Raw genomic sequence first — 21,257 nt, forward strand, 5'->3', positions numbered from 1 at the left:
AGGGTAGGAAGGGCCAGCCCCAATTGACTGTGAGTGGGCCAGCCCCCTCATCCCACTGGGGGGGTTCAGGGGATTGGAGGTTGAAGGGCCAGTAGAAATGGCCCCTTCAGTGTTGCTCAGGTGGGAGTGCAGTCCTGTGACTGTAAGGGGGCCAGCCCCCCCTCCCATCCCATTAGGGAGTTTTCAGGGGATCAGTTGTTGAAGGACCAGTTGACATGGTCCCTTCAGTGTTGCTCAGGTAGGAAGGCCAGCCCTATTTGACTGTGAGGGGGCTGTGCCCACATCCCATTAGGGGGATTTCAAAGAATTGGTGGTTGAAGGGCTAGTTGAAATGGTCCCTTCAGTTTTGTTCAGGTGGAGGAGCAAGCCCCTGAAACCTTTGCTGTGGGGGGTAGACTTCCCCCCCCAGCAGCAGCAAGCCCTCAAAAACCTTTCCCACCTTTGGAGCCCTCACTGTGTGCAAGCTAGGACATGGTGCTGCCTGGCAGCATGGTCCACTGTGAACAGCAGTCATGTCCTTTTATTGGGTCGAGAGCTAGCCACCTGATGTGGTTCAACATGGGAAAAATCCCAACAGCTTGGTGCCTTTGTGGGAGGGAAGGGTGCCCCTATACAAATGTAAAACACAGAAAAGAAGTTTCTCAGCCTCTCATACAAGCACAACCCCCACAGCCTAGGTGCCACATGATGTGGTGTGGCACAGGCTGGCACTAGTGCTGGCAAAAAAAATTTCCAAGTGCTCCGCTTACAGAGGTAGAGACAGAACCATGAACTCCGTGTTGGGGCTATTTTTAATGGCCGTGTCTACACTAGCCAAACCTTTGAAATTGCCATGCAAATAATACATATTCAGCACCTCATTAGCATGCGGGCAGCCGTGGCACTTCGAAATTGACGTGGCTCGCTGCCGCGCGGCTTGTCCACACAAGACTCCTTTTCGAAAGGACCCCAGCTACTTCAAAGTCCCCTTATTCCCATCTGCTCATAGAATACGCTCACCTAACTGATAAAAAAGAAAGAAGTTTCTCAGCCTCTCTTACAAGCATGACCCCACAGGCTAGCCACCATGGGCTCCCTGGCACTGAATTCAAATTCTAGGGCTTCCTGTTACCTAATTCCTGCTCAGCTGGAGAGTAGCAAAGATGGAAGTGGCCAGTGCAGAAGACTGTGGAGCATCGTGGGAGCCATACGGGACACCTCTGAATGCTAATAAAGTCTATTAAAAGACATGGCGTTTCCACACTAGCCTTACTTCAAACTTTTAGATTCAAACTTGATGCCATGTCAAGTCGTTTCTCATGGTATTTTAATACTGATCTTAGTGTTGCCTAAATATCAACCTAATGGTATTTATGGTGAACACAGTGACATTGTAAAATTGAGCTAACTGCCCTAAATTCGACTTTATCATGGAGTGTAGACATGGCCTAAAACAGTAGAGAAAGACAAAATATATGAAATATTTTCATAACGTTACCTTCCTGCATAAATAATTGCAGTAATTGAGTGATGTGAGAATATAAACTGGGGGGAAGGTGCTCAATATAGTCTAACTTGTGATCACACGACACTCTCCTACACAGTTTCTCTATTTAAATGTGGTCAGTGCTCTGAAAGTTTGAGAACTCCTTCTCTAGAAGATACCTTTTAACTGAAATCAGTAGTTCACTATACCATTTTAGAGCAACCAATGACAGTTGTTTATCCTTAGCCAGTCTGATTTTTTGTAGTTTTATTTGTTCTAGATTTGAAAAACTGTGGCAAAATCAGGGGAGCCAACAGGCTCACCAGGCCCCTAGGCAAGGTGTGAGTGTGGAGAGGGCAGTTCTTCACTTCTGAAGGGGGTGCAGCCCTAAGCACCACCCAGAGCATGCCACTTGGGGCTCTGGAGCGCACTAGGCAGCACTCTGGCAGCAATTTGAAGGACTCAGGCTGCAGGTGCTGTCACAGTAGCAGTGGTGGTGCCTAGGATACCCAGGCCTTTTTGAATCACTGGGCCCAGAGGCAATTACCCCTTTTGTTCCCCACTCCCTATCAGCGGACCCAGAAAGAATACAATAGCAACGAAGGAATGGGGGTTTCCTACTAAAATAGAATTATTTTTCAGAAAATATTTTTTTCACTGAATTAGAAAGGTTTACACATGTATTAGAGATGACATCTTAATGCAGGTTCAGGAAGCCAAAGCTCTAGAGACTCTATTGTTCTGATGGCACTGGATGCACGAAGGACATTTGAAAGCCTTCTTTTTGCAAACTGGCTGACAGACAGTACTTATAATATGAGCTGCACTGAAATCAGTTGACGACATATGTGAATAAGGCAAGTGGGATTTGGCCTTTTATACAGAGAGATCTAATGAATGAGTGTATGGAAATAAATAGCATTGTTCTGATTTTTAACTCTAGGAGAATAAAATCTTTTTCCTCCATAGAGATAGAAGTGACATTGTTGCATTGAGTTTTACTGCACAATATTAAAAAAAACAAAAATGGTTAATATAGTTATAATGCTAATTGTCTTTTTAAATATTAAAATAATTTTAACTGTTCTCTAAATCTAATATTTTGGCAGTTTCTACCATTTTCTCATCCGGGAAATATCTCTCAAGATCCTTGGGTTTCAAAATTCCAAAATAGGACATGCATTTTCAGCAAATCCAATACAGCAGTGCCGTTGGGAACACTGTTTAAGAAATTGAATAGGTAGGTTGAGATTTTGCAGGTTTTTTTAAAATAAAATGACAGTCACATTTAAAGCAAGGAGAAAGAAAGGACTTTATAGAGTCATTATCTGATTCTTTTATTGTACTTCAATATCTTTGAAAATTAAATTGAGATGAAATGTAAATGATAAAATACCAGAGTACTTACAAATTGCAGAAATATATCAAAATGTTATTTTAGTTCAATATCTTAGATTCAATTGTTCATTTTCTCAACACATTATTGAATAGTGTCACAGAATTCTTTCATTACACATGTGATCTGCAGAACAAATGACTACATTTTCCTTCTGTTGGTTAAATAATTCTTCTAGTTTCCTTTTTTAATTATTTTTTTAGAGTTTTTATTATTTTTATGGAAGAATTCCCTTTTCACAAAGGAGAATCAAGCCTGAAAAAAAACATTTAATTTGAAAAATGCTGAGAGGAAAAAAAATTTACCTATAAACTGTTATTGTAGGGCCATGTACAGTTTATAATAAGTATCTTATTTCATGTTTGTTCCAGGGATTCTCTGTGTGTCTTTTGGACTCCAGGGAGTCATTTTCCTCCCTGTTTATTCCTTCACTTAACCACATGTCCCCATCCACCATCTGACCATGAAGGGCAAGGCAGAATGGCTGTGTCTACACTACAAAAATAAATTTAAAGTTGCTTATTTTGAACTACAACTTAGAAATAACAGACTTTGAAGCTGAGCATCTACACACACCCTACTCAGAAGTTAAACTTTGAAGTAGGGCACTACTCCATTCCCAAGAATGGAGTAAGGACTTCAAATTTGGGCGCCTTACTTTGAAATTAACTTCAAGGTAAGGGAAAACGTGTGTAGACTCTCTGCAGGCTACTTTGAAGTAGCTCCTAACTTTGAAGTTAATTCCTAGAGTAGATGCACACAATGTTTTTTGAAACCATCCTCATTTTACAACACTGATTGGAGGAATCAGTGTAGAATGATTGTGCCAATGTAATTATGGCAGCTCTTTTCAAGTACACCTAATCTATTCACCTGCTTTTACAGGAAGGGGATGATGGACTTCTCACTTGGTGGCAGACTGTACTAACTTCAGGAACTCTGTAGTGACCCACTAACTTTAACCTCTGTCACCATAAATTTAACTTATCTTTGCTTCTCATCACTCCCACCCTTCCCCAAGCTACCTAAAGTGCAGATGATTCAAGTCATTTTTCTGTTCTCTCACTCTGACCACATCATGCTGATCCTTGAATCCCCTTATTAATTTCCTGGCCCTCATTGCATCAGCTTTGAACTCCTCTTACTCACATTCAAAGCCAGGGGTGCCATTTGGAGGAGGACAGGGGTTTTATACAGGCCATATGCAAGATCACCCTGAGCTCTTAACTACAGCACAACATTCATGTGAAATGTAAATTCTGAAAAGGCAAGGTGCCACTGTGTCAGGGAGTCAGTATTTTATTTACAAACAGGCAGGATAATTAAGATAAGAAAGGACGGGTTGTTAAATTAAGGATCTGGAAGACTTACTTGACTTAAACCCTTGTACTGCAGGTGGAGCACAAGACATCCAAAAGTCTCCCCCACTTCATTTGGTCTTGGGACAAAACTTCTAGCTGACCCCAGGAATATTGTAGATGTTGTCCTTCAGTCTCCATAGATCTTCTCCACATTATCTGAGGCTTTCCTCTTATGCATTTTCCTTGAGGGCTCCGCTTGAGAGCTTGATGGACTATGCTAGATGATGGTTTTCGGAGAGTGTGGCCTAGCTATCCCCACTTTCTTCTCTTGATTTGAACATGAAGTAGTTCTTGTCCTGCTCTGTTCCAAAGCTCCTCATTTTTGACCAAGTCTTGCCATTTGATGTGAAGGATGTACCTCAGGCATCTGTTTATGAATGTCTGTAGCTTGTGATTTAAAGACTGTTTAGTGCACCAGGTCTTGCATCCATACAAGAGCACATTCTTCACATTTTTGTTGAAGATCCGCAGTTTTGTATTTGCAGATACTACTTGTAAACTCCATATGGGATGAAGAATCTTGAATGCAACTGTTGCTTTCCCTATCCTAGCACTGATATCCTTAGCTGTTCTTCCATCTCTGCCCATAGTACTCCCCAAATAGGTGAACTGCTCCACATCTTCCAGGTCATCCCCTCCTAGCGTGATAGTGAAATTGTTGGACTGGTCAATCCTTAGTATCTTGGTCTTTCCCTTGTTAATGCTCAGTCCAGTCATTCAGGCAGTTTTGTCTAGTGCTGCAACATTTTCATGTTGGTGTGAAAGGAGGGTGACATCATCAGCAAAACCAATGGCCTCTAGTTGTTGGAGAAGTGTCCACTGAATGCCCTGTTGATGGCCAGGATCTGGAAGTCTAGCCTGTAAAACAGGAATCCCTCTGTGTGGAGCAGGAAGTTGGTGGTGGGGGAAGGGATGTTGATCTAGAAGACACAGGAAACTCAGTTAAACATGGTCAAGTTGTAAGTCTAATGTCAGTACCAGGCAAATTAGTAGAAACAATAGTAAAGAATAAAATTGTCAGACATGTAGAAGAACATGATTTGTTGAGCAAAAGTCAACATGGTTTCTGTAAAGGGAAGTCATGTCTTACTCATCTATTAGAGTTCTTTGAAGGGGTTAACAAGCATGCGGACACGGGGGATCCAGTAGACATAGTATACTTAGATTTCCAGAAAGCCTTTGACACGGTCCCTCACCAAAGGCTCGTATGTGAATGAGGTGGTCATGGGATAGGAGAAAAGATCCTTTCAGGGATTGGGAACTGGTTAAAAGACAGAAAACAAAGGGTAGGAATAAATGGTAAATTTTCACAATGGAAGGGGGTAACTAGTGGCGCTCCCCAAGGGTCAGTCCTGGGACCAATCTTGTTCAACTTATTCATCAACAATCTAGAGAAAGGGGTAAGCAGTAAGGTGGCAAAGTTTGCAGATGACACCAAACTGTTCAGGATAGTCAAAACCAAAGCAGACTGTGAAGAACTTCAAAAAGATCTCAGCAAACTGAGTGATTGGGCAGCAAAATGGCAAATGAAATTCAATGTAGGTAAGTGTAAGGTAATGCACATTGGGAAAACTAACCCCAATTATACATACAATATGATGGGGGCAAATTTCGCTACAACAGATCAGGAAAGGGATCTTGGAATTATAGTGGATAGTTCTCTGAAAACATCCACACAGTGTGCAGCGGCATTCAGGAAAGCAAATAGGATGTTAGGAATAATTTAAAAAGGGATAGAAAATAAGACGAAGAATATCTTACTTCCCCTATATAAAACTATGGTACACCCACATCTTGAGTACTGAGTGCAGATGTGGTCTCCTCACCTCAAAAAAGATATATTGGCGTTAGGAAAGGTTCAGAAAAGGGCAACTAAAATGATTAAGGGTTTGGAATGGGTCCCATATGAGGAGATGCTAGATAGACTGGGACTTTTCAGTCTAGAAAAGAGGAGACTGAGGGGCGATATGATAGAGGTATATAAAATCATGAATGGTGTGGAGAAAGTGAATACAGAAAAGTTATTTACTTGTTCCCATAATATAAGAACTAGAGGACACCAATTGAGATTAATGGGTAGCAGGTTCAAAACTAATAAAAGAAAGTTTTTCTTCACACAGCATGCAGTCAACCTGTGGAACTCCTTGCCAGAGGACGCTGTGAAGGCCAGCATTCTAACAGAGTTTAAAAAAGAGCTCGATAAATGTTTGGAGGTTAGGTCCATAGATGGCTATTAGCAAGGGGTAAGGTATGGTTCCTAGCCTTTTGTCGAAGGCGGGAGATGGATGGCAGGAGAAAAATCGCTTGATCGTTGTCTTCAGTTCACCTCCTCTGGGGCACCAGACATTGGTTACTGTCGGCAGACAGGATACTGGGCTAGATAGACCTTTGGTCTGACCCAGTATGGCCATTCTTATGTTATGTTCTAAGTCCTCTGAGCCAAAGAAAATGGGACGCTTGGGTGGGTATAGATGAAATGAAGGGGCCAAAATCAAGCTAATGGGTAAAAAGTTAGCAGTGATACAGAGAAGTTCCCACTGTTCCTGTGGTATTTATGTGTCCCCATCATAATAGTATTTGAGCACCTCACAAGATCTAAACCAGTGGTTCCCAACCTTTTTACTAGTGTGACACCCCTCAATCATGCCCCAAGCCATTCGCAGACCCCAAATTACACCCCCAAACAGTTCATGGACCCCCATCAAAACCAATTCTAGCCACTTTGTACAATTTATTAAGTGAAAAAGGAAACCATAACATAGATTTTTGGACAGCAATTGACAACATTATTGAAAGATATTTAATTTAAAAATAAAAAATAATAATGTCAGTTCTCTGAGATCAGTAATGTGATTTTGTACATAAGATAACTCTGTATTCTGTTCAGAAAGCTATGCTGCACATGTACACATGATGTATCCTTCCTTACTGTGCATAAACGTGCCAAATGCTTGAGTTTCTTTTCCCAAAGGCTGTTCACTTGGTAAAATCAAAAACAATTTTCACAGAATCATAGGGCTGAAAGGGACCTCAGGAGGTCATCTAGTCCAGCCCCCTGCTTCACGCAGGTTCAACCCCAACTAAGTCATCCCAGCCAGGACCTTGTCAAGCCAGGATTTAAAAACCTCTAGGGGTGGAGAATCCACCACCTCTCTAGGCAACACATTCCAGTGCTTCACCACCCTCCTGTTAAAGTAGTTTTTCCTAATATCCAACCTACACCCCTCCCTCTTTAACTTCAGACCATTGTTCCTTGTTCTGCTATCTGACACCACTGAGAACAATTTCTCACCATCTTCTTTAGGTTTCCCTTCAGGAAGTTGAAGGCTGCTATTAAATCACCCCTCAGTCTTCTCTTCTGTAAACTAAACAAGCCCAAATCCCTCAGCCTCTCCTCATAGGTCATGTGCTCCAGCCCCTCAATCTTTGTCGACCTACTCTGAACCTGCTCCAGCATATCCACATCCTTTTTTATACTGAGGGGCCCAAAACTGGACACAATATTCCAGATATGGCCTCACCAGTGCCGAACAGAGGGGAACAACCACTTCTCTAGATCTGCTCAAAATGCTCCTCCTAATGCACCCTAATATGCCATTAGCCTTCTTGGCTACAAGGGCACATTGTTTACCATATCCAGCCTTTCATCCACCATAACCCCTACGCCCCTTTCTGCTGTACTGCTGCTTAGCCAGTCAGTCCCCAGCCTATAACAATGCTTGGGATTCTTCTGCCCCAAGTGCAGGACTCTACACTTCTCCCTGTTGAACCACATTGGATTTCTTTTGGCCCAATCCTCAAATTTATCCAGGTCACTCTGGATTTCCTCTCTACCCTCCAATGTATCTACCTCTTGCCCTAGCTTTGTGTCTTCAGTGAGGGATTTTTTTAAAGATGTTTAAATTGTGTAGAGTTCGGAAAAAAGATATAAGCACTCCAAAACAGCTTACTTTGTGTGGAGTCTAAGTTTATCCTGTAGGCCGTGTCCAGAGCTGGAAAGTTGCAGTTTGAAAGGTGAAACTTGCATTAAGGTTCAAACAAAAACAATGAGAAGCCTTGTGGCACCTTATAGACTAACTGATATTTTGGAGCATAAAGTTCCAGTGAGCTTAGAATGGAAACATATATGCAGCCTTAATTAGAGTGGTCATTAATGTCACTACTACTATAGACTGAGGTTCTACTATGGGCAAAAGAAAAAAAAGTATGTTTTTTTCCATGACTACAGGTTGAACCCCTCTACTCTGGAACCCTCAGGACCTGGCCAGTGCCAAACAAGAGAGTTTGCTGGACCATGGGAGTCAATATTGTCTTGCAGCATTACCAACAGTTACTCTGCTTACTGGGCTCTTAGAAAACACTGGGGGTAAATTACAGCTCAATAACAGCACAGAACACTGAGATCCAGGACTGGTGACTGTAAACAAACTTTATGGGATTGTGAGACATTTGGCCAAAGCTCTGATAAGTAGTCATCTGGCTAACTAAAATCATGCCAGATTATGGATGTTGCTGGAGGAGAGAGTTCCGGCTTAGACAGGTTCAACCTATATTTCATTAAAAAAAATTCTGTGCCAAATGTAATTCACTCTCACTAGACACAAATTAAATTCCCCTTTGTGCAGAGAGCTTGGGCAAGAGCTATTCAGTACTTGAAAACAGTGATTTAATTAGTTCAGAGATTTTGCATGGGGCTCTGTAGAGATTACCTGTGTCCTAAAGGAACAAGCTACCTTTTAAAAATCTAAAAAAGGTTGGCATATGGATGTTGTGCATAGTCCAGTTTAGCTGAGTGAAGCAGCAGTGACGTACAGTGGTTGATTGAGTTATTCACAGTTCCTTGTGCAGGAGGATACATGTCAGCTTGTGTTATGTTCAGAGGTGGAATAAAACAAATTCTAATTCTGTCTTAAAGCTGGAGATCTAGGTTTTTGGCATTATTATGAAAACACATCTGCAATACCGGAGAATTTATGCATTAAAAGAATATATGTTTTGGACAGAAGTAAGTGTGAAGGGCATAAACAGTAAAGATTTTTGGAGATTCTTAACTTAAAATTGGCGATTTGATTTTTAAGTATGTAGTGTTTTGCTTACTTTTATACTGAGCAGGCTTTTTCTCTTTTTCTCTCAAAGTCCAGAATATATAAACTCGATTGGAAATACTCCAGTGTTAAAAGAGCCATTATTTGATATTATGACAGAAACAGCAGCAGCAAATGACACTCACAGTGAAAAAGGTCTCTGCAATCTAGCTTTGTCTGAAGATGAGAAACTGCTGAGTCGTGATGTTCCTTCCATGGAGTACTGTGGGTCTTTTGTTAAACAAAGCTGTATTGGCCACTTATTTACAGATCCGGATGAGATGAATGAAAAATCCAACAGATGTAGCCCTTATAACATGACTGAAAGTGCTGAAAGGTATACTGTAGACAGATGCCTTAAAGGGATTTTCACAGCTCCAGAACAGACTTTCTTTAAAAGTAAGACTATTTCAAGTGCAAGCCATAAAGAAAATAAACAGCCTAATAAAACCCACTTGAAAGAATACCCCGAAGGACACTATTACATTATATCTTCTGAAAAGAAAGAAAATCCTTCAGAATATGAAACAACAGGTATCAGTGATGTAAGAAAGTAAAGTACTATGCTTCAATCTTTTTGGAATTGCTTTCAGTGAGCCACAGAACTTGTATGTCACAGGGAGAAAGATATTAAACTAGGTACTGTGGTATTTTTGTTTCAAGTAGAATTATATAACTGTAATCATCTTGTGAGGTAACATATCATTTAATAGTAATTTCTGAAGAAAATTGTGATGGAATCACTTGTTTTCATTCAAAATTGTATTTTAAATTCTATGGTTTTTTTTGTTTTGTTTTGTTTTTGAGGAACATTTGCAAATCACCACGATCATAAGATTAACTTAGAGGAAAATATGCAGAGTTATTTAACAGTGAAAAAGTAAGTTTCACAAGCAAATGTTAAATTTAAAAAGTTATATCTGTATGTGATAGACTTAATGAGCAAAATCCTGTCTGTACTGAAGGCAGCGGCAAAACTTCAAGTGACTTTAGCAGATGCACAGATTTACATTTGGGCTGTGTCTACACTAGCAAATTTTTCCAGAAAAACCAGGCCTTTTCTGAAAAAAAGAAAAATGCGGCACGTCTACACATAAAATGCACTCTTTCAGTCTGAAATCAGAAGAACACAGCCCTTTTTCCGATGGCCTTCTGCCTCTCTCAGTTGAGGAAGAGTGCCTCTTTCCAGAAAATTCTTTTGAATTAAAAAAAAAGCATATGTAGATCCTCTGTAGGCATTTCTTTCAAAAGAGCAGTCCTCGTGGCACTGGATTTTTCAATCCCCAGCCCATTCTTTCAAAACAGCAGGGTCTGTGTGGATGCTCTCTATCAAAAGAGTGGATCAATATTTTAATCTGCTTTTTTGTGTGTGGACACGATCTTCGAAAGAAGATTTTTCAGAAGATCTCTTCTGGAAGAACTTATTTCAAAGGATTGCTATAGTGTAGACTCAGCCATGGTGTTTAAGTAGATGAGAATTTCTTTACGATTATTACCTTTGCAGCACTCAAGTCTGCAAGTATTTAATATGGAAGATATTTCTGAACATACATCATCTTCTAATGTATATAATTAATATTTAGATTGTGACTTTCATACTCATGGTAATGGAAAATCCTTTAAAATAATAAGCTAAATAGATGGTGTGACAATATTTTTAAAGAAAACAAGCATCTCTATTATTGAGCTGACCTTTGGGTCATCTCTAGGTTGCTCAGGTAGCCACTGTCAGTCTTTCCTCCAGGGATATTTTGTGTTTTAATTTTAAAAAGTGGCATTATTTTGAGTAATCTTTAACGGCATACTGTTCTACAGAAATGGTTTATAAAATAAAGCTCTTTATACTATCTTGAGAATTTACAAGAAGTATACTGTTAACCGATTGTATTAGTGGAATGCATTTTGTAATTAAAGCAGTGACAATGAACTTATTTTTCATGTGAGGAGTAAATAGAGGCTGAAAACCACATTATAAATCTCTGACCTTATTTTGTTTTTATTGCTTAGTGACAATGCTCCTCTGGAACAATCCACTTGTGGGTGCTCACAAGTCTTTGGATTAGAAGAGGTAAAACAATTTTACTTAGCTTTGCTTAAGGAGACAAACATATTTGTGTTATATGCTACACAATGTTCGTGTCAGACACTGAGCCAGATTCCTTGCTGCTTTCTGGAGGTGCGGTAGACAACTATTGTTTGGGGGTAGTTACTGTGTAAGAGCTTGCCACTTATCATTCTCTGCCATGAGAGTGCTCTGTAGCTGTGTGTATGTAAATATATAGTTAAAGGGCCAGTAGATGGTATTCAAAACTATACACCATTGTTCATGTATTTTGTAGACCTAGTAATACTTATACTCTGTAGTGGCTTCTATGTTGCTCTTTATACAGAGCTCTTAACACTTACCACTTGATCCAAAATGTGCAAGCATACAGCAGCTCTATGGGAAAGGGGTTCCTGGTCCCTGCTACCTCTCAGCTCCAGAGGGCTTTGTTTTCCCTGCTTTTGACAAAAGAAACATAAGCATAGACTTCATTCCCCACACAGATTCCCTCCCACCCCCCCGCCCCCCGAAGGATACTGTAATTACAACTTTTCCCACCAGGAGCTGCTGTGGTGCCAGAAATTAGGACACTTGGCTCACTTTGCTGCTCAACCCACCCCCGCCTTCCCACCCCTCACCACACGCATTTCTTCAAAGCAAAAAAGCAGTAAAATAGCACTTTAAAACTAACAAAATAACTATTATTTAATAATTATTTTGTTAGTCTTTAAAGTGCTGCTTTCCTGCTTTTTTGTGTTGATAGCATATAGACTAGCACAGCTTTCTCTCTGTTACTATTTCTTCAAAGGTGATCCCTGTGCCAGATTTCAAGTGATCCTGCTCCAGAGCATAGGGACACAAGAGTTTTTGAATTAAATGTATGCCAGCGTATTTTTAACATGGGCAAACTATATTTTTTCTCTCATTTTGGCAATGGGCAAACCACTTTAGATTAAATTTCCAGAAAAATTCAACCCAAAGCTGGAAGATTTCAGACCATAGGGAACGACTGTGGCCAAGTTATGATCAACTAAAAATAGCGTGTTATGATAGAAAGTCTCAGGAAAACTTAGCTAGTGGCAGCACTCAGATAGTGCCAGCTATAATAAATGGTTTGGCAAGTAATTTATATAGCTTAATCAGTGAATTAACTAATAACAGTTAAAAGGGGAGAATAGTAATCCCAAAAGAACTAGGCAATTGTCATATGGCTATTATGTTCTTGTGCTGGAAGACTGGACACATTGGTAGGTTATGCTAGATGTGTGGCTTAAACATCATGGGGATTTCTACTATCCTCATCCAACGGGATACAAGAGAAAGATTCTGTAAAGGAACACAATGAAAAGAAGGATTGTCAAACTGAAAAATGTATGAACTTCCTTTTTAAAAAAGGTTCTCACAGCAGAAAAGCAACAGTGTGATTTTGAAGTGAGTTCAAAGCCTGGAATGATGGAAAAGGGTGAGTTTACATAGTTCTAAAGTAGTTCTTTTTTCTGTGTAAAACTGATACAGCTACATCTAAAATCAAGTAATAGTGATTGCATCCTGTTTTGTGAGTTACTAATACATCTGATTCAGCCAACAGTGAATGGAGAAATTGGAACATTCATTCATAACTGAAATACATTTAATATCTTTTATCAAAAAAGATTAAAGTTAGCATCTCCATAGTGATTAGTCATCTAACTTTTTCATTTTTCCATTTCTGCTACTATTGGCATCTCCAAAAACATAAAAAGCCAATTCCACAAGCAGCCGTAATTGTAAAAAAACATTCCACTAGACAGCTTTGCAATGCTGCTATGAACACAACAGCACAAGCCAGAGAATGTTAGGTATTTAATAGTACAAGGTGATGATTCTCAGGTATACATTTTTCATTTGCTTCCTTTCTCGTTCCTTCACAATGTGATTAGCTTGAAAATATTTTGTAAAATGTTCTGACATGAATTAGTTCCTGCACTGGAAGTTCAACTGGAAACTCTTATTGGACTGTTTACCCTCTTATTGCTTGAATGTCTTGCAGTTCCACGAGGTAGTGGAATGAGTCTACAAAGAGTCCACACCTCCACCAGTACCCCTGCACCTCTTGGGGTGTAAGATATCCAGTGGGGTGCAGCAGCTGGCACACTCACCCTGAAGCTTGCCTCTGACAACACAGCTCCACACTGTGCCCTGCATAGGGCCACACTTTAATGGTACAATTTAGACCTTAATGCATAAATATAGTTCCATGGATTCTACAAGGAGACAACACTTATTCTGAGAAGAGACTAGGCACTATATAACATACTAACTAACCCCTCGTACTTTAAATAGTGTCTTAAAATTATTTATAAATTCGGCCACTGTTATTTTAAAATGTTGCACTGCTGCATACAGTGTATGAGAGGTGTGTTTGTTCATTTGTTTGTCTGAACCTAATTTTTCTCAGTCTAAGCACCCTTTGCAGGCATTGAGTCATCACTGAGCAGTCAGTCCCCCAGTTACTCTCCAAGGCAAACCGATAGTTGTTTCTGCACTAGTTCTGAGATGGTAAGCAATGGAATTGTATCTTTAGTATATTTTTTATTATTACACTTTTGTTTGTAAGGGCTCATCGCTTTGGTATCTCGTGCCAAAGCACATGCAGAGGAACTTGCTGTCTTACCTTCAATTTTCTCATTAGCTTCTTTGTACAAGTAAAAGTCACTTGTGAGAAATATAAAAGAGAATCAGTTATAAGCTTTAAAATAGAATAGTTAAGCAGTAATTTGCATTATCTGCAAGTGATCTTGGACTACAGGGAATTTTGATAATGCCTAATGGAATAAAGTTCTGTTCTGTTCCTTGTGTTACCTAACTGCCAACAGACTGTGCTGCATTTTGTGCATTTGACCGGGTGCTCGCGAACAGGGTGCGTGCTAACAGGAGGGAGTTTTGAGAGGGGAGTTTAGAGGGGGAGCTTGGAGGGAGCCAGTGACTTCTATTGCCCTTAAACTAAATCCTTTATAACAACCTCTATCTGAAACATTTAATTAACCCTCATATATAATTAGAGTAGGAAATGGAGGCAGAAGCGCAGCAGCAGAGTGGGGGCTATCCTGTTTATTGTGTCGAGTGCAGTATGTATGACTACCTACCCTGTGGGCGGGTGGCGTATGTGTGCGCTCGATGCAAGGAGCTCCTGGCCCTCAGAGACCGAGTGCGTGCTTTGGAGGCCAGGGTGGCTGAACTGGAGGAGCTAAGGAAGGCAGAGGTGTTTGTTGATGAGACTTTCCGGGACATAGTAGGGCTGTCCCACCTCCAATCTGACAGTCCTGATGCTGTTACGGAGGATGAAAGGCTCAGGGAAGGAGAGCAGTCAATGGGAGCAGAGGGAAACCATCCCATAGTTGGGACCCTCCTTCCAGAGGGTGATGTTGTATCCTCTCGTGCCGAGGATACTTCTCCGGGGGAGGGAGCGCCAGCTGTTAGGAAGAAGCAGGTTTTAGTAGTGGGGGATTCGATCATTAGAAATATAGATAGTTGGGTTTGTGATGACCGGGAGAACCGTATGGTGACTTGCCTGCCTGGTGCGAAGGTTGCGGATCTCTCGAGGCATCTAGACAGACTTATGGGCAGTGCTGGGGAGGAGCCGGTCGTCGTGGTACATGTTGGTACCAATGACATAGGGAAGGGTAGAAGAGATGTTCTGGAGGCCAAATTTAGGTTACTAGGAAAGAGACTGAAATCCAGAACATCTTTGGTGGCATTCTCTGAAATGCTTCCAGTTCCACGCGCAGGGCCAGATAGACAGGCAGAACTTCAGAGTCTCAATGCGTGGATGAGACGATGGTGTAGGGAAGAGGGGTTTAGATTTATTAGGAACTGGGGACACTTTTGGGGTAGGGGGAGCCTATACAGGAATGATGGGCTCCACCTAAATCAAGGTGGATCCAGACTGCTGGCATTAAACATTAAAAAGGTCGTAGAGCAGTTTTTAAACTAAGAGGTGGGGGAAAGCCGATTGGTGCGGGGGAGCACGTGGATCGGACGGAGACTTCTCTTACACGAGGATCCATAGATAGGGATTCCCTAGAAGTTAGTCAGATAGGGAACGTGGGAAATAATATATGGGCAAGATCAGACGTGAAACAATCGCATATAAAAAAATCCAATGCGTCTGTGAAAGGCGGACATATAAATAGTGGTAGTTTTCTAACATGCTTTTACACTAATGCTAGGAGTCTGTCTAATAAGATGGGTGAACTGGAGTACCTCATATCAAAGGAGGAGGTTGACATAATAGGCATCTCAGAAACATGGTGGAATGAGGACAATCAGTGGGACACTATCATACCGGGATATAAATTATATCGGAAAGACAGAACAGGTCGTGCGGGTGGCGGAGTGGTACTATATGTGAAGGATAATATAGAATCAAATGAAGTAAAAATCCTAAAGGAATCAAAATGTTCCATAGAATCATTATGGATAACAATTCATTCCTCTAATATGAATATGGCATTAGGAATATATTACCGACCACCAAACCAGGACAGTGATAGTGATGCTGAAATGATAAGGGAGATTAGAGAGGCTATCAAAATAAAAAACACAGTAATAATAGGAGATTTCAATTATCCCCATATTGATTGGGTGCATGTCACCTCAGGACGGGATTCAGAGATTAAATTTCTTGATGCCTTAAATGACTGCTTCTTGGAGCAGCTAGTACAGGAACCCACAAGGGGAGAGTCGATTCTCGATCTAGTCTTGACTGGAACGCAGGATCTGGTCCAAGAGGTAACTGTTACTGGACCGCTTGGAAATAGTGACCACAATATAATAACTTTTAATATTCCTGTGTTGGGAAGAACACCGCAGCGGTCAAACACTCTGGCATTTAATTTCAAAAAGGGGAATTACACTAAAATGAGGAAGCTAGTTAAACAGAAACTAAAAGGTAGAGTAATTAAACTAAAATCCCTGGAAGCTGCATGGAAACTGTTTAAAGACACCATACTAGAGGCCCAACTTAAATGTATACCCCAAATAAAAAAACACAGTAAGAGACCTAACAAAGAACCACCATGGCTAAACAGCCATGTTAAAAAGGCAGTGAGAGAGAAAAGGGCAGCTTTTAAAAAGTGGAAGTCAAATCCTAGTGAGGAAAATAGAAAGGAACATAAGCACTCCCAAATTAAGTGTCATAATGTAGTAAGAAAAGCCAAAAAAGATTTTGAGGAACAGCTAGCCAAAAATTCAAAAAAAGATAGTAAAATGTTTTTAAATACATTAGAAGCAGGAAGCCCGCTAAAAAAGCAGTGGGGCCCTTGGATGATAAAGATATAAAAGGAGCGATCAAGGAAGACAGTGCCATTGCGGAGCGATTAAATGATTTCTTTGCTTCAGTCTTCACGGCTGAGGATGTTACAGAGGTTCCTAAATCTGAGCCAGCCTTTTTAGGTGACAAATCTGAGGAACTCACTCAGATTGAAGTGACATTAGAGGAGGTTTTGGAATTAATTGATAAGCTGAATAGTAACAAGTCTCCAGGACCAGACGGCATTCACCCAAGGGTTCTGAAAGAACTCAAATGTGAAATTGCGGAGTTATTAACAGTGGTTTGTAACCTATCCTTTAAATCCACTTTGGTACCAAATGACTGGAAGACGGCCAATATAACGCCAATATTTAAAAAAGGCTCTAGAGGAGATCCTGGCAATTATAGACCGATAAGTTTAACATCAGTACCAGGCAAATTAGTAGAAACACTAGTAAAAAGTAAAATTGCAAGGCACATAGAAGAGCACGAATTGTTGGGCAAAAGTCAGCATGGTTTCTGCAGAGGGAAGTCGTGTCTAACTAATCTATTAGAATTCTTTGAAGGGGTTAATAAACATGCGGACAAGGGGCACCCAGTGGACATAATATACCTAGATTTCCAGAAAGCCTTTGACACGGTCCCACACCAAAGGCTTTTATGTAAATTAGGTGGTCATGGGATAGGAGGAAAGGTCCTTTCATGGATCAGGAATTGGTTAAAAGACAGAAAACAAAGGGTGGGAATAAATGGTAAATTTTCACAATGGAGGAGGGTAACTAGTGGTGTTCCCCAGGGGTCAGTCCTGGGACCGATCCTGTTCAACTTGTTCATCAATGATCTAGAAAATGAGGTAAGCAGTGAGGTGGCAAAGTTTGCAGATGACACCAAGTTGTTCAGGACAGTCAAAAGCAAAAGGGATTGTGAAGAACTACAAAAAGATCTCAGCAAACTGAGTGATTGGGCAGCAAAATGGCAAATGAAATTTAATGTGGGTAAGTGTAAGGTAATGCATGTTGGAAAAAATAACCCAAATTACACGTACTACATGATGGGGTCAAATTTAGCTACGACAGATCAGGAAAGGGATCTTGGAGTTATAGTAGATAGTTCTCTGAAGACATCCACGCAGTGTGCAGCAGCAGTTAGTAAGGCAAATAGGATGTTAGGAATTATTAAAAAAGGGATCGATAATAAGACAAAAGATATCATACTTCCCCTATATAAAACTATGGTACGCCCACATCTTGAGTACTGCGTGCAGATGTGGTCTCCTCACCTCAAAAAAGATATATTGGCATTAGAAAAGGTTCAGAAAAGGGCGACTAAGATGATTAGGGGCTTGGAAAGGGTCCCATATGGGGAGAGGCTAGAGAGACTGGGACTTTTCAGTTTGGAAAAGAGGCGATTGAGGGGCGATATGATAGAGGTATATAAAATCATGAATGGTGTGGAGAAAGTGAATATAGAAAAATTATTTACCTTTTCCCATAATACAAGAACTAGGGGACACCAAATGAAATTGATGGGTAGTAGGTTCAAAACTAATAAAAGGAAATTTTTCTTCACACAGCGCACAGTCAACCTGTGGAACTCCTTGCCCGAGGAGGCTGTGAAGGCCAGGACTCTATTAGGGTTTAAAAAAGAGCTTGATAAATTTTTGCAGGTTAGGTCCATAAATGGCTATTAGCCAGGGATAAAGTATGGTGCCCTAGCCTTCATAAACAAGGGCAGGAGATGGATGGCAGGAGATAAATCACTTGATCATTGTCTTCTGTTCTCCTTCTCTGGGGCACCTGGCATTGGCCACCATCGGCAGATGGGATGCTGGGCTCGATGGACCTTTGGTCTGACCCAGTATGGCCATTCTTATGTTCTTATGTTCTTATGTATTTAATTGCTCTTAAACTAGAAGATCATAGACCTATTCTCATCATTTTACTAATGTTGGTTCTGGTAGCAGATCATTGGACTTTTACATACAACTGCATTCATATAAATCTGTTTGTATAGTCTGAAGAGGACAATGTAGCTGAAAAGTGTCTTTTTGACAACTCCTTTCAAGAAACCAGTGCCATTCCAACTGCAGCTTCACTAACCAAAGGACTGCAACATAGATTTTGCATGGACAGTTTGCTTTTGCCTCCCTGTTCCAGTGTGGCTTTGAAACAAGCTAACATTCCTCAACAGAAAGAGCCAGGTTTACAAGCTACAGAGGAGGAAAATAAAGACCAGGCTGTTCTGTCTCAGCACAACTCATCAAATATATCATTTAAAAGGAAGAATATGAATCACAATGAAAAACGTGATGCTTGGTCACAAACTGAGAGTGCTACTGTAAGGGTAGAAAAATTAAATGCTGCTGTACAATGTGATATAATGGAAGCCTGTTGCTGTAGAAACCCTGATTCCTCTGTCCATAGTGCTGAAATACTACCTAACGTTAGTAAAGCAGATACCACTGGAGGGCAGGAAATTACAGCTGATAAGGCATTTCAGTCCTCAAGCACAGACTGTGTCACAATTATTGCAGAATTTCCTCCTGAAACTGAGTATCTGACTTTGCCTGACAAATCAACTGTAGGTTTACTGAACTATTTTAACATAATGAAAAAAAGACATGAGAACAACTGAGTACAAAGGAAAACTATTGAATATATTGTGGGTACATCAAAAAACCCTGTACTCCTGGGGGGATTTTATTCCTTCCACAATATATCATTTCCTTTTATTTGCTACATTTGCTTTTAGTTGTGTGGACAAGGTATTTTTACAAATTATTTATAATGTACTCAGTATTTTGAAAATAGGCTTTATTCATTAGATACATTCCCACAATACAGTTATAAGATTTTTGTGGTTTGGGATGGACTCTGTCCTTTATGGAAGTCAGTGGAAATACTCTAGTTGACTTGAAAGGGCATTGGCCTGCACACAGTGCATGTGTATGGTTATGCATCCATTTTAACCTACACAGTCTTTATAGTAATGGATCCAATTTTTGTGGGGGGCAGGGTGGCGGGGGTTAGTAAAAACCACCAAATTCATATCAATACACACAGAATAACCTGAAATTACTCATAGTAGTTTGTCTGCTGATTAAAATGATGAGTTCTAACCTTTGTTTGTTTAGTTCAGTGTTTTTGTTAATCCATAAATCTTGAAAAATAAAGAGTTGTATTTCTTATAACACTGTTTATATTTATTCCCCTTCCCTCAAGTGTGTGTGCGCGCACACACACATGCGTGCGCACACACACTTTTAAGTGTAGTTCCCATGAAAGGTGCCACCTAGACTAAAACTGAAATCCTCTATTTACCTACGTGACCAACAGTACAAATGCACATCCCCCATCAGTTCAATTCACTCCTGTTAGCAAAACTCACCTTTAGAGTGGAGTCTCCATTTCCTTTCACACTTTAGCCTCCTGACTCCTTGCAAGGATCCCATCTGTCAAAACATGGGTTTAGTCAAAAGATGCATTAGCAATAGTTCTGTGAACAGCGCTGTGGTTTTTCTTCATAAGGTTAATAGGGAATTCTTCAATTGTTGCATTTAGCAGGGTAGTAAAATTGCTGTATTCCCACAGGAATGATAATGTGCCGCGGCTTCTGTTTTTGTTGACCCTTGTTGCAAGATTCACTAGCTCTGCTCCTATGAGATCATTTTCCATTCTTACCATGTTCTGACTAGACATGATTCATGGCCTAGGGGATGTGCGCATTGCTAAAATCCCTTTCCTCTCTAAGCAGAACATAATCCCCAGGCCCATCATTAAGCTATAGGTCACACTATCTATGTCTTGTTTTTTTTTTTGCTAAGGGTCACTTACATGGAGCTATTTTAAAAGGAAATTGACGGTGTTCAGCAATGTGTAGGTTTAGGACAGTTCTAAAACAGTGCTTGTTGGACATGTCACTGGAACTTGCACCAAAATTTATGTGATTGGCCTTTTCACATTCTCATATCTTGTGTGGTCCAGTGTTTATACAGCCATACTTCTGAAATATGGGACCAACACTCAGCCAAAACAAAGTCTGATTCCTACGGCCAGACAAACAGATTTTCTTCATTCACGTTATCTGAATCTGACTTCAAAGGACATAAGCTTCCTAGTAATTTTCTTACCTAATGTTACACAGGGAGGTATAATTATCTGAATCATATTTATGATTTGCTAAAAGCATATAATCTGATATACTGTTCCCACAGTTCCTGATAATATTGAGTAAAAATGTGATATACAGTATCACAACTATAGGCTAGGAGTACATAAGGTAGTATAACAGGGACATTATACATGATAGACACTCCTGCAACACTTGGGCAGACTTTTATCACATGAAGGATGTTTTAAGGATTGAGGTTTTAAGTCTCTGTTTCCCATATTTTCTTTTCAGAGTCAATAGTGTGGTATCAGAGTACCTATAGATAGCAGAGTTCTTGATGGAGCTTAGGGTGGCGGTCGATGGTTCTCTCAGATATTACCTGTTGGGTTCCATTGTCAAACTTAGGAAGCTGGTGTCTGGGAGGTTGAGACTGGTGTAGGAGTGATTTAGGGAGAGTGATGGATGGGTGATTGTGTTCGACGTCGTGGTGGAAATGTATGAGGGAAT

At 40.4% G+C, this 21,257-nt stretch overlaps 1 protein-coding gene across 1 annotated transcript in view; it reads left to right on the forward strand.

Annotated features, from left to right (window-relative positions):
• Positions 1-19,796, forward strand: part of REDIC1 (regulator of DNA class I crossover intermediates 1) — a 48,359-nt gene extending 28,563 nt beyond the window's left edge. Inside the window, exons 7-13 of the mRNA XM_074984138.1 lie at positions 2,575-2,705; positions 9,359-9,840; positions 10,114-10,186; positions 11,314-11,374; positions 12,746-12,812; positions 13,806-13,888; positions 18,654-19,796. Coding sequence (XP_074840239.1) covers positions 2,575-2,705; positions 9,359-9,840; positions 10,114-10,186; positions 11,314-11,374; positions 12,746-12,812; positions 13,806-13,888; positions 18,654-19,274 — 1,518 coding nt within the window. The 3' untranslated portion in view covers positions 19,275-19,796. The remainder of the gene's footprint in view (positions 1-2,574; positions 2,706-9,358; positions 9,841-10,113; positions 10,187-11,313; positions 11,375-12,745; positions 12,813-13,805; positions 13,889-18,653) is intronic.
• Positions 19,797-21,257: the final 1,461 nt, after the last annotated feature.

The sequence above is a fragment of the Carettochelys insculpta genome, chromosome 1 (assembly GCF_033958435.1).
Source record: "Carettochelys insculpta isolate YL-2023 chromosome 1, ASM3395843v1, whole genome shotgun sequence".
Lineage (NCBI taxonomy): Eukaryota > Metazoa > Chordata > Testudines > Carettochelyidae > Carettochelys > Carettochelys insculpta.